The sequence below is a fragment of the Medicago truncatula genome, chromosome 8, assembly GCF_003473485.1.
Source record: "Medicago truncatula cultivar Jemalong A17 chromosome 8, MtrunA17r5.0-ANR, whole genome shotgun sequence".
Lineage (NCBI taxonomy): Eukaryota > Viridiplantae > Streptophyta > Magnoliopsida > Fabales > Fabaceae > Medicago > Medicago truncatula.
The window spans coordinates 19105370-19118890 of NC_053049.1; the positions used below are offsets into that span (position 1 = coordinate 19105370).

General features: G+C 34.1%; 1 protein-coding gene across 1 annotated transcript; it reads right to left on the reverse strand.

Moving 5' to 3' along the window:
- Nucleotides 1-11747: 11747 nt before the first annotated feature.
- LOC11407798 (probable glutathione S-transferase parC) lies at nucleotides 11748-13521 on the reverse strand. The gene is made up of 2 exons (XM_003628356.4): nucleotides 13119-13521; nucleotides 11748-12294 (listed from the first exon to the last, which is right to left on the reverse strand). The coding sequence occupies exons 1-2, from the start codon at nucleotides 13431-13433 to the stop codon at nucleotides 11950-11952; spliced, it is 660 nt and encodes a 219-aa protein (XP_003628404.1). The 5' UTR covers nucleotides 13434-13521; the 3' UTR covers nucleotides 11748-11949.

Below are 13521 nucleotides of genomic sequence, written 5' to 3' on the forward strand. Positions count from 1 at the left end.
ATATATATGTTATTTGGTTTAGAAATATAAATGTTATTTGATTTAAAAATATAAATGTTATTTGTTATAGAAATACATATGATTTGTTGCAGAAATAAATGTGATTTGTTATAGAAATAAATGTTATTTGTTGTAGAAATACACATGATTTGTTATAGAAATAAATGTTATTTGGTGTAGAAATACACATGATTTGTTGTAGAAATATATGTTAATTTGTGTAGAGATATATGTTATTTTGTGTAGAAATATATGTTATCTGGTGTAGAAATATATTTCTTATTTGGTGTAGAAATATATATATGTTATAGAAATATATTTGTTATAGAGATATAATTGTTATTTGTTGTATAAATATTTTATATATATATTAGAATAGAATATTGAGATTTTGGTAGGCAATCTAATATATTTTTGTACTGAATAATATATTTTTGTACTTAATATGATATATTTTGGTACTCAATTGATATATTTAATTACTAGATCTAATAGGTGCATTACTTGTTTCTCACTTATTAGTTGTAAATTATCTCTATAAATAGAGAACTCACACAGTGCATTCTACACACCGAAATTCACAGTTGATACTTCCTGTGCTTTTCTTCTCTTCTCCCTCTTTTGACTTGTGTTGACGAGTCTTTCTTCTTTTTCTACTCCTTTCTGTCCCTTCGGAATTAAAAGTGTTCTTAAGACTATAATCCCTCTTCGGTTTAATATCCTTTTAGATAAGAGAAAGCAGTAGAGTCCTTCGTCGATCAATCCAAAGGTAAGGGTGAGACTAACTTTGCAATTCTATTAAGTATGTGAATCAATGGTTAGGTTTAACATGATGTAGGATGAGTTTTTGAGGAATTGAAAAGTAGGTTAAAATTGTAGAATTAATTAATAAACGGTGGAAACTTGTTAAAAAGATGTAGAAACTGTCCTTAGACCTTAGATAGTGATTAAGATGATTTGATGATATTTATAATGTTATATAATTAGATATATATTGCATGAATTATGTTTGATGATTGAGATGTTGATGACGTGCATTTGTAATTGTTATATATGATGATTATCATTATTGATTGATGCTATTTTGTTGTTGTGATGAATATGATTTACTTTGATGATATGATTAATGAGAGAATATTATATACTGTGAATTAATGATTAAATGCATTACTTGAAATATTATTGAATGATCAAGATGTTGAAATGAATTGTTATTAAGCTTGATATGAATTGATTATGCTGCAATTGTTGTTAAACTAAGTTGCATGAGTTGTTGTTGATTATCATTTGATATTGTTATATCTTGAGATGTTTACGTGTCGCCTATGTTGTTGTTGTTGGTTATGTGAAATATTTATATGACTTATGTGGAAGATGTATGATGTTTAAGTTGTTGATACTTTATATTAATATTGTTATGTTGTGAATTGCTTGTGCTGTTTCTGTTGCTTTTATGAACTGCTAAGTTGTTTATAATGTGATTTAATGATTAAATGCATTACTCGAAATATTATTGAATTATATTAGGAGCTTTGTCCTCCGCACGATTATTAGTATGAATAAGTTGATGATGAACTCCAAATTATTGGATGTATAAGTGATAAGTTGATTAAGGTGTCTTGTCGATAGAGTCCATGCATTAGCATTCATTGAGCTTTGTCCTCACCACGATTAGGAGCTTTGTCCTCCGCACGATTAGGAGCTTTGTCCTCCGCACGATTAAAGTATATTAATACTTATGATGACGATTGGTACCACATGCATATAAGTGTCTAAGTTGCATTGTCGCATTTGTCGAGTCAAAGTCGTTGTTGATGAATTATCATCCATGAGTTGTTAAGTTGTCGATGAATTATCATCTATGAGTTGTCGAGTTGTCTTCTACCCATGTGTTGTTAAAGAAGTACCTATGAAGATTATACGATGTTTACGATGTGAATTATATGATGTTGACTAAAATATTGCTATGTTGTTTAACATGTTGATTATGATACTGTTATGTTGCTCCGTTGTTTAAGATATTGATTATGATATTGTTATGTTGTTATGATGTTGTATATGATACTGATTATAATGTTATGATGTTGTTTACGATGTTGATTATATGATGTTATTATGATGCTATATGTTGTGATGTATATAAGTGTTATTATTAAGTGATGAGTTGTTCTATATATGATTAATATTATTAAGTGAATATTATGTTATGTTATTGATGATGATCGAATGTTGTGATTACTTGGTAATTGTTTGTCAAAGATGCTATGATGTTTAAGATGATATTGTTTAAGATGATTATGTTTAAGATGATTATGTTTAAGATGTTTATGTTGAAGATTTATGATGTTGATTATGGTGTTAGTATGTGTTGATTATATTTTGATAAGATGATGAATATGTTGTTGTTGTTATATTATTATATGAAGATGAATATATTGTTGTTATATTATTATATTATGACGAGATGATGTATATGTTGTTATTATATAATTAAGATGATTAATATGTGTTGTTCATGTCGTTATAAGATGATGATTTATGTTGTATTGTATATGATTATTATTATTAAGCGATGATTATGTTGTGTCATATATGATTATTATTATAGTGAGATGTTGATTACATTGTGTTGTTTTAAAGTTATTAGTGATGATGATATCTATGAGTTGTTAAGTGTACTTGATGATGTTTATGTTAAATTGATAAGTTGTCTTTTATTCATGAATTGATAATGAGATGTTTGATGAATAAGTATTATTACGAATTAAAGATGTTGTTATGTTGTATATGAACTATGATGTGATGATCTATGTTGGTTATGATTTGGTTATTATGTGTTATATGATGATGTTTATAATGTGATGAATATGAAGTAAATGATAATTAGAAGTTGGTTGAACTATTAAGAATTATTACATGAAGAATTATTATTACTAATAGATGAAGTTATTTATGTTGTTAAATATAATTATTGAATTATATGCTTGATATTATTGTTTTGTGAAATCTCACCCCTTCTGCTTGAAAATGTTGCTCTTCGTATGAGTAACTTGCAGGTATTAATGATTAGTAGGAGTGGTGGCTCAAGTGTCTCTAGGTGCTCTGATACGTAACGGGATGAGAACTTTGTTATTGCTTTCTATTCCTTACGTATTGTTTTTGAAGAATTATGACTATGTTTTTAGAATGGATTTTTATGACATAATTGTAAAGAGGCCTTAGTGCCAAAGACTGGTTTTAGTTATTGAATAAATTCCGCTGCGAAGTATTAAAGATTTTGTTATTGAATTTTAAAGGATAAATAGTTATTTATTCAGTTTATGATTTTATGAAAAGAAGTGTAGCATTCCGTTTACGTGAATAACTTGGATTATTAAATGAAATTTTTATGTTGGGAAAATGGGGTGTTACAGGCAACATTTTCAAGCAGAAGGAGTGAGATTTCATAACAAAATAACATTAATCAATGTAATTGCGAATCATAAATTAACATCATAATCATTTCTTTAACAACATTGCATAATTGCTAAACAGTTATCACGTAATCATATATCCAATTATCAGGAACAACATAACATAATTGATAAACACTTATCACGTAATCACATATTCATTCATTATCAACAAGGCATCTTAATCATGACAATGTGACAATGCTCTTAGACTCCTTATGTGCATGTGGTACCAATCGTCATCATAAGTATTAATATACTTTAATCGTGCGGAGGACAAAGCTCCTAATAAACGTGCGAAGGACAAAGCTCCTAATAAACGTGGTGAGGACTAAGCTCAATGATATGCTATGCATGGACTCTTAACAACAAAACACCGTAATCAACATATCAACATGCATCCAATAATTTGGAGCTAAACTTGATCATATACCATATGCACTTAGTTAAATAACGGAAGCAGCATAAACAAGTCACATAACAAGATGATATCATTATATCAATAGCAAATCATTTGCATCATAATTAAACTTTCATATCTTGCATGAATATACAATACATTAGTTCATGTTCAATTAATGACAACATGTCTTAAAAGGCTTTACAGATTACATTAAACGTCATCACTAGGTTTCATTACCAATTAGGGGTTCCCTCTCGATCAGCACGGGCGACACAGAACGCACAAACACTCAAGCAACTACATTCTGGTTGTGCTCGCGAGGCGAGAGTTCTTACTCGCCATGGCGAGTACCACTCATCTCCCAAACTAGTGTTGTTCTGGGTTCAATCTGATCCTACATTCATTCCTAATCAATACTAGGTATGTTCAGGCACTCAAAGGCACTCAAGGTCCAACTAAAAAGGTCGAAACACAAAATCTAACATGCTCTCTGCCTAAGCTCGTGAGGCGAGGAAGGGTTGTTCGCCGTGGCGAGCGATACCAGAATCACTCGCGAGGCGAAGGGAAAGGGCTCGCGTGGCGAGCGATGAAGTTCATCACTCGCGAGGCGAGGATCACCACTCGCCAAGGCGAGCGATGAACAGAAGCTCGGGCAGAATACGGGTTTTCTCGAAAATCCATCAAATAACATGGTTCAAAGTCTAATTTTGATTCCATAATCCATCCTAAACATGTTCTAAGGTTATAGGACGGTTTCTACATCAATCTAATCAAGTTTTACCGTTTGATCATCAATTTTTAGGGTTTTGACCTAATTCTAAAACTTTTCTAAATCAATCCTAACTTTGTCAATTAATCATCAGAATTACAACAATCAACGTTATTGAATTATCAGTCTCACCCTTACCTTGTATGAAGAAATCGCAGCCCTCTCTCTTGGTTCCTCTTCTCTTGGCTTTTTCTCCCTTTTTCTCCAAAAACGTACGTACAACAATGTTTTTCTAGAAACTAGGTCTAACCTTTTTATATCTCCTCTTAAATACTTATTTTATCTCACTTTCTCCCCCAAAACTATCTAAAATATCAAAACAGCCCTCAACTAAATATTTTATATTATTTTCAAATCTTTATTCTATTTAACAATAAAATAAATCCCTTAATCTTATCAAATCTTCCAAAACTCATAACTTATCACATCATCAATCAAATCACCAAAATCATCGCAAATCATCAAAACATATCAAAATCATGCATATATTATATAAATATAATATAATCGCCTAAACTCGATTAAATAAACGATTAACGAAAGTGGGCATTACAATGAGCATAGAGGAAAAGGCAAGGGGAAGTCGAGGTCCAAGGGCTTTGACAAATCAAAGTATAAATGCTTTCTTTGTCACAAGCAAGGTCATTTCAAGAAAGATTGTCCAGATAAGGGGGGCGATGGTAGTCCTTCGGTCCAAGTTGCGGAGGCTTCAAATGAAGAAGGTTATGAGAGTGCAGGTGCACTAGTGGTTACAAGTTGGGAACCGGAGAAGAGCTGGGTTTTGGACTCGGGATGCTCTTATCACATGTGTCCTAGAAAGGAATATTTTGAGACTTTGATTCTAAAAGAAGGAGGAGTTGTTCGACTCGGAAATAACAAAGCTTGCAAAGTCCAAGGCATGGGCAACGTTCGTCTAAAGATGTTTGATGGCCGTGAATTCCTTTTAAGGGATGTGAGGTTTGTTCCCGAACTTAAGCGTAATTTAATTTCCCTAAGCATGTTTGATAATCTAGGTTATTGCACTAGAATTGAGCATGGGGTTTGTAAAATTTCGCATGGTGCATTGATTACGGTTAAGGGGTCTAGAATGAATGGTTTATATATTTTAGATGGTTCCATAGTAATTGGTAATGCATCGGTAGCTAGTGTTGCATCTCATAATAATTCTGAATTGTGGCATTTGAGGTTGGGGCATGTTAGTGAAAGGGGTTTAGTTGAACTAGCTAAACAAGGTTTGCTAGGGAAAGATAAATTGGACAAGCTAGAATTTTGTGAGCATTGCATACTAGGAAAACAACATAGGGTGAAGTTTGGAAGTGGCATGCATCATTCTAGTAGGCCTTTTGAGTATGTGCATTCGGATCTTTGGGGTCCTTCTAAGACTCCTACTCATGGGGGAGGTTCCTATTTTCTTTCTATCATTGATGATTATTCTAGGAGAGTGTGGGTCTTTGTTTTGAAAAACAAAAGTGACACATTTGAAAAGTTTAAAGAATGGCACACTCTCATAGAAAATCAAATGGGAACTAAACTAAAAGGTTTAAGAACTGACAATGGCCTGGAGTTTGTTTCAGAGCAGTTTAATGAGTTTTGCAGGTTGAAAGGAATCAAGAGGCATAGAACCGTACCGAGAACACCGCAACAAAATGGTCTTGCTGAACGCATAAATAGGACTCTTTTGGAGCGTGTGAGGTGTATGATTCTAGGAGCTGGGTTACCTAAGAGTTTCTGGGGTGAAGCAGTGACAACGGCTGCTTATTTGATCAATAGATGTCCATCAACGGGAATAGACTTCAAGACACCTATGGAGGTATGGAGTGGGAAACCGGCAGATTACTCCTCTTTGAATGTTTTCGGAGCTTTGGCATATGCGCATATCAAGCAAGACAAGCTTGAGCCTAGAGCTTTGAAATGTGTCTTCATTGGTTATCCGGAAGGTGTGAAGGGGTACAAGTTGTGGAAATTGGAATCTAGTGGAGGATCAAGAGTCTTGATTAGTAGGGATGTTACCTTTGATGAGACCCGTATGGGGATGAAGTGTAAAGACCTAGAGACTTTAGTACCGGAAACTATGGTGGAGAAAACTCAGTTTGAGGTGGAGCTTCCAAATGAAGAAGAAGAAGATGTAGAAGATGAAGCTTCAACATCAGATACAAGTGGAACTCAACCAGTAGTGGATCCGGAGTATCTCTTGGCTAGAGATAGAGAGAGAAGGACCATTACGACTCCTAAGAGATTCGGTTATGCGGACTTGGTGTGTTTTGCTCTAAATGTAGCTGAAGATGTGCAAGACTCGGAGCCTAGAAACTTCAAGGAAGCATTTGAGAGCAAAGAGAGCAAGTATTGGTTGAAGGCGGTGAATGAAGAGATGGATTCATTGGAAAGGGACCAAACTTGGAAACTTGTGAAGCTACCTAATCACCAAAGGGTAGTTGGATGCAAGTGGATCTTCAAGAAAAAGGATGGCATTCCGGGTGTTGAAGGTCCAAGGTACAAAGCAAGACTTGTGGCTAAGGGTTTCACTCAAGTGGAGGGGATCGACTACAACGAGATCTTTTCACCGGTGGTGAAACATTGTTCCATAAGGATACTTATGGCTATTGTGAATCAATTCAATCTTGAGTTGGAACAAATGGATGTGAAGACCGCTTTCTTACATGGTGACCTTGAAGAGACAATCTACATGGAGCAACCGGAAGGTTCTGTGGAGGACAAGTCCAAGGTGTGTCTTTTGAAGAAATCTTTGTATAGGTTGAAGCAAAGCCCTAGGCAATGGTATCGTCGGTTTGATGAATTTCTTTTGAAGACCGGTTTTGTGAGAAGGGGATATGATTCTTGTGTGTACATGTTGAAGAAGAGTGAGAAAGTCATTCTCTATCTTCTTTTATATGTGGATGATATCTTGATGGCAAGCTCTAGCAAGGATGAGATTGTGAAGCTCAAAGAAAGGTTAAATGGTGAATTTGAGATGAAAGATCTTGGTCCGGCAAAGAGAGTTCTTGGAATTGATATCTTGAGGAATCGTGACAAAGGCGAACTTTTCTTATCTCAACTTGGTTATTTGAAGAAGGTGGTGGAGCGTTTTAGAATGTCAAACTCTAAAACCGTGAGCACTCCCTTGGGTCATCACACAAAGTTGTCCATACAACAATGTCCTAAATCCGAGGATGAGAAGCAATTGATGGAAGGTACTCCCTATGCAAGTGGGGTTGGAAGCATCATGTATGGAATGGTTTGTAGTAGACCGGACTTAGCTTATGCGGTTAGCATTGTGAGTCGGTTTATGGCAAATCCGGGTATTGTGCATTGGCAAGCTTTGAAGTGGGTATTGAGGTATTTGAATGGGTCTTTGAAGGGCGGTTTGAAGTACACAAGGGCAGCTCAAGATGAAGACGCATTGGAGGGGTATGTTGATGCGGACTATGCGGGCAATGTGGACACTAGAAAATCCTTATCGGGTTTTGTGTTTACTCTTTATGGCACGGCTATTAGTTGGAAGGCAAATCAACAATCCGTGGTGGCATTATCTACAACTCAAGCGGAGTACAACGCACTTGTTGAAGGTGTGAAGGAGACCATATGGTTGAAAGGGATGATTGGTGAGTTAGGAATTACTCAAGAATGTGTGAAGATACATTGTGATAGTCAAAGTGCCATTCACTTGGCAAATCATCAAGTGTATCATGAGAGGACAAAGCACATTGACATTCGCCTGCACTTTGTTAGAGACATGATTGAATCAAAAGAGATTGTGGTTGAGAAAGTGGCATCGGAGGAGAATCCGGCGGATGTGTTCACCAAGTCATTACCTAGATCAAGATTCAAGCATTGCTTGGACTTGATCAAATTTGTCGAAGAGTAATTCCCTTTTGGAGAGAGCAGCATGGTGGTTGATGGTTAAACTGACATCACCAAATTAGAAGTCAATGTGGAGAAATGTTGATATTGGCTTCAAATTTGTGGTCTGGAAGAACAGAGAAATCGTGACACGATTTTGGCATCGTGACACGATTTCAAGATGTCGTGAGCTAGTTTGCAGGACGCCAAATCGTGGCACGATCTTGGGAAATCGTGACACGATTCAGAAACTTGCTCGTTAAGTATCACTAATAAGGACTGGTCATACCTTGGGTCAGACGCAGATCGTGACACGATTTGAAAATCGTGGCACGATTGCTTCAGAGAAAGACTAGTATATATTGTGTTCTTGTGCTTTTTTGAAGGAGAGCTTGGAAGAGCTTAGAGAGAGAAACATGGATAACAAAGGAGGGAACCAAAGGGTTGAGTGTCTTTGTTGAGAGTGTCTCTTGGGTTGGGAAAAACATTGTAATCACCTTGGGTAGTGAGGAGTTCATTAGTTGGAAGGATCTAAAGCTTCCTCTAGTGTCTTCTCTTTTAGGGTTCATATTGTGAGAGTGGGGAAATACCAAAGGGTAGAATCTAGGGTTTGTTCTTGTGTAAGCTTGAATGCTATTGTTTCTTGTAACCCTTTTGTAACACTTTCATTATATTGGATTGGAGAGCTGCTCTCTCCCCCAGATTAGGCCATATTGGATGAACTGGGTCAACAATCTTCTTGGTGTTTTGTTCTTCCTTTCTTGCTTATCTTGTTTTGCTTTGGTATCTCTTTGTGTGGTTTTGCTCTAAACAAGTCTAGGGCGTTTTTTGTTGTTTGCTTGGAAACCATTTAACTCATAGATTACCATTATCTCTTGCTCCACACATCTTTGTTTTCATTGGTGTGAGTTTCAACCGGATTCACAACAAAATCTCTTTCTTCTTTTAGTAACAATGGAATCAATATTTGTTTCTAATTAAACGCTTTCCTTACAACTGACACCCCCTTCGCTACTTACTTCGCAAAACAATGAAGCTTTTGTTATCTTTGTTCCTTGAAATTAAATCATTAATTATGAAGGGATAATCAATGAGTTATTACATTTTTTTTAGATATTGCGTTAGAATGGATCTTAGAGTCCATCATCGTTGATTCACCGATTTGTTCCATCAGTAATATCGCCATTAACTTTATTTCCAGATATGGGACTAACTACTACCCTAATGTTTGTACCTAGTTCATGACTATTTCTTAATGGAAGAAAATTACATCTAAGAAGAAAATTGCGATATTAAATACTGCCTACATGTTTTTATCATATAGTGTACTAATTAAGCTAACTCAAGTTCCACTTTTTATTTCTTATTTTCATGAAAGGTTCTATTAGTTTTTTTTAGATAAACGAAATGATAATAGTCATTGGAAACTGAAACATCCAAGTAGAGGAGTCCGGATTCGAATACTGATCACGAAACCCGATGTAATAATTTTAAAAAAATTATCAGTTGAGCCACAACTTATGGAAGGCGGTTCAACTTGTTATTATCCTCAAAGCATACATAGATAGGGTCAAAGATAAAAACCATACTATAATATTAATTAAGGAAACATAGTTATATTGTTTTGTTCACACCAAAAATAAGGAAAAATAGTTATATTGTTTTGTTCACACCAAAAATAAGGAAAAATAATCATATTGTTTTTTTCATACCAATAAAAGGAAAAATAATTATATGTGTTATTAATTACCTACCTTGAAAGAAAAGGAGTTTGTTCACTAGGGTTGTGAAATGAATGAAACCTTAAATGAAATCATGATCTAATAAATGCATAGACAAACCATTAGCATGAGCCCACATCTCTATATATTCAAAGCAACACTCTTCAATGCAATTACACCTTACACTCAATGTCCCTTCGCTCATTGAATTTTTATATCAAAAATTACATGTCCATTTGTTCTTCTAGTATGTTTGCCTTAATTTGACCAGAACTTTATATTTTTATTTTCAAGATTGTAGGTGACCATAATATAACATAATCATTTCACATCTAGGCTCAAACTGAACGAGAAGAGAATAAATTATTTTAAGGTTGAGATTGAAAAGCTTCATGGTGAGAAGAATACGTACAAGAGGGTCATATATGTACTTCATGAAAATTTTGTGGACATCTAGCTACCATGGGTCAAATGTCCCATGATGAGCAGTAATTCAGCTGGTTGGAGAATGATCCCTTAAGAAAACATGTACCCCATATCATATCTTAAGGAGCATTCTCCAATCTGTAAATGGACTTCCACAAACATTGCATGAAGTATAAGGCCTTCTGATACGCAGTAACATCACAATGAAGCTTTTCAACTTCAGCCCTCAAAATTCATTCTCATCTCTATCAGTTTGAGCAAATGATTATATTATATTATGATCATCTACAATTATACTATCATATCATGTTATCATACCTTGAATTCACTCTTTTCAATCGTACTTTATTGCCATAATTCGATCATGTTATAATATTCAAAATTGACACAAACAATTGTGATGATCTAAGATTGAGATGGATGTTCTCCATGAATGGGGGACAATCAGTGGATGCAGTTGTGGCTGCTACTCTTTTGAAAGGAGGATAACTGTTGCTTTGTGCATCAACAATCACAGTATGTATTATAATCATTTCCTATCAACTTAATTATAAATTAGTTTTAGGACATTTCAATTACTACAATGAAATTAAAGGAAAATTTTAATAATCTGGCAAATTCTTGTTTTTAAGGGCACTGATATAATTGTTGTCTATTAGGTTTTGGCAAATGTTGACACAACTCGAGGTCCTATAAGCATATAACGTTACATACTGCGTTGGAATGGATATATAAGTATGTCGTCGGTAATTAACTTGTTTTTTTCACTAGTAATATCTTCATCAACTTCGTTTCTAGATATGGGTCTATCTACCACCCTAATGTTTGTACTTGATTCATAACTATTTCCTAATGGAAGAAAATTACATCTAAGAAGAAAATTATGATATAAAATATACTCGACCTATTCTAATTATATATTTTACTAAGCTAACTCAGGTTCCACTTCTTTGTTTTTACTAACCGTTTCGTTTGTTGTTTTTGTTTAAATAGAGGAGATAACAATAGTCATATTGGAAACTGAAACAATTATGTAGAGAAGTCGTGATTCAACTCTCGATCATGACGTTCGATCTAAGAATTTTGAAGATATAAATAGATACGATAAAAATATACATATATAGATACAGTCAAATATATATGAATAAGACTATCATATTAATTAAGGAAAAATTGCTATATTGTTTTCTTCACATAAAAAATAAGGGAAAATAATTATATTGTTTTTTTTCACACCAAAAAAAAAAAATCATATGCGTTATTAACCGGTTACCTTAAAAGAAAATGAATTTGTTGATTTGGGTTGTTAACAACAAATTTCTCAGAGTCCAAAGTGTCTTCTCAATCCAACTCAAACCTCTTCCTATAGTTAACAACAAAATCATACACTTCTTTCTCATCAGCAATAGATTTGGAAACACTCTCTTTTTGCTTGCAATTCTTTGCCCAAACAATCAGCTTTTCACACTCTTCCTCAACTTTGAAGTTGCATAATTTCTCATAAGTATAAAACCAACTATAGAAAGGGATCAAAGCAATGTCAACAAACCCAAATGTGTCACCACCAAAATAAGGTTGGTCTCCAAGCACATTCTCTAATTCCTTTAAGCCTTCAATCAACTCCTTCTTTGCTAATTCAATCTCATCTCTCTTTCCAGCCCATATCCTCCCTCCAACATCACCAACCTGCACATTAATACAACCTAGTCTTTAATAATATAATAACAATAAGATGAATGATAAATCCATCCATTGATGAAATATGAAGAATGTTTCCTATACTCATATCTCACTAGGAAGGAAGGGATACAAGTATTATTTAGGTGAAATGCATTTAAAGGTCCTTTAAGTTTTTTGTTTTTCTCAAAATGGTCATTTAAGTTTCAAAAGTCTCAAAGTGGTCCTTTTAGTTTTTGAATCGTTTCAGAATCATACTTTCTGTCATTTAAGGAGCAGTTTAGGAGGCTTTATGATTATGGTCATGAGTTGATTAGATCACATCCTCATATCAAAATTCAACCAACTGAACAAAGTGAAGAAGGTAATGGAGAAGAATTTATTCATAGACCATTGTTGCCTAGCTTTCAAAGGGAAAATATGATTCTGAAACGATTCAAAAACTAAAAGGACCACTTTGGGACTTTTGAAACTTAAAGGATCACTTTGAAAAAAACGAAAAACGGACATTTAGATGTATTTCACCTATTATTTAATATTCATGATGTCTGATTAACTAATAATTATCCATCCATTGAATCCTTCAAAAAAAATTCCATCCATTGAATATTAGAGAAAACAATAAAAAAGAAGGTAACCATCATGTTATTTAATTCATGAACAAATCTTGATCCATTCAAAAGCAAAAACAATACAAGAAAAAGGAAAACTTTGAATCAAAAGTTACTACTAACAAGAAAGATATTAGATATTTTTATTTATTTCCTGATTGGTAAAAATATGTTAAACCATTGAATGGGACACAACAAACTTTGGTACCTAACAAAACTTACCTTTTTGTTGACAAAATCAGCCCAAAATCTTGCTTGAGCTTTCTGATAAGGATCTGAGGGTAGAAATGGGACCTTATCCTTCCAAACCTCATCAATATATTCAACAATAATGATGGACTCAGAAATTGGTTTTCCCTTATGGATAAGAACAGGAATCTTCTTGTGAATTGGGTTCATTTTCAAAAGCATTTGGCTCTTGTTTTCAAGATCTTCTTCCTTGTATTCATACTTTATGCCTTTTTCAGCCAATGCTATCCTTGCTCTCATACCAAACATACTAAGCCATTCATCCAATAATATCAACTCTTCTGCCATTGTGAAAGGGAATCACTGAGCTGAGAGAATTGGAAAGAACTAGACTTTTAGATAAATTTGCTTTTCTTTTTTGGAATAATAGTGACCT

What these genes read in the sequence shown, in the direction of transcription:
- LOC11407798 (XM_003628356.4), bottom strand. Translation starts at nt 13,433, where the DNA reads ATGGCAGAAGAGTTGATATTATTGGATGAATGGCTTAGTATGTTTGGT. An exon ending in CTGATTTTGTCAACAAAAAG is followed by an intron (nt 12,295 to 13,118) that starts GTAAGTTTTGTT and finishes ATTAATGTGCAG; the next exon opens with GTTGGTGATGTTGGAGGGAG.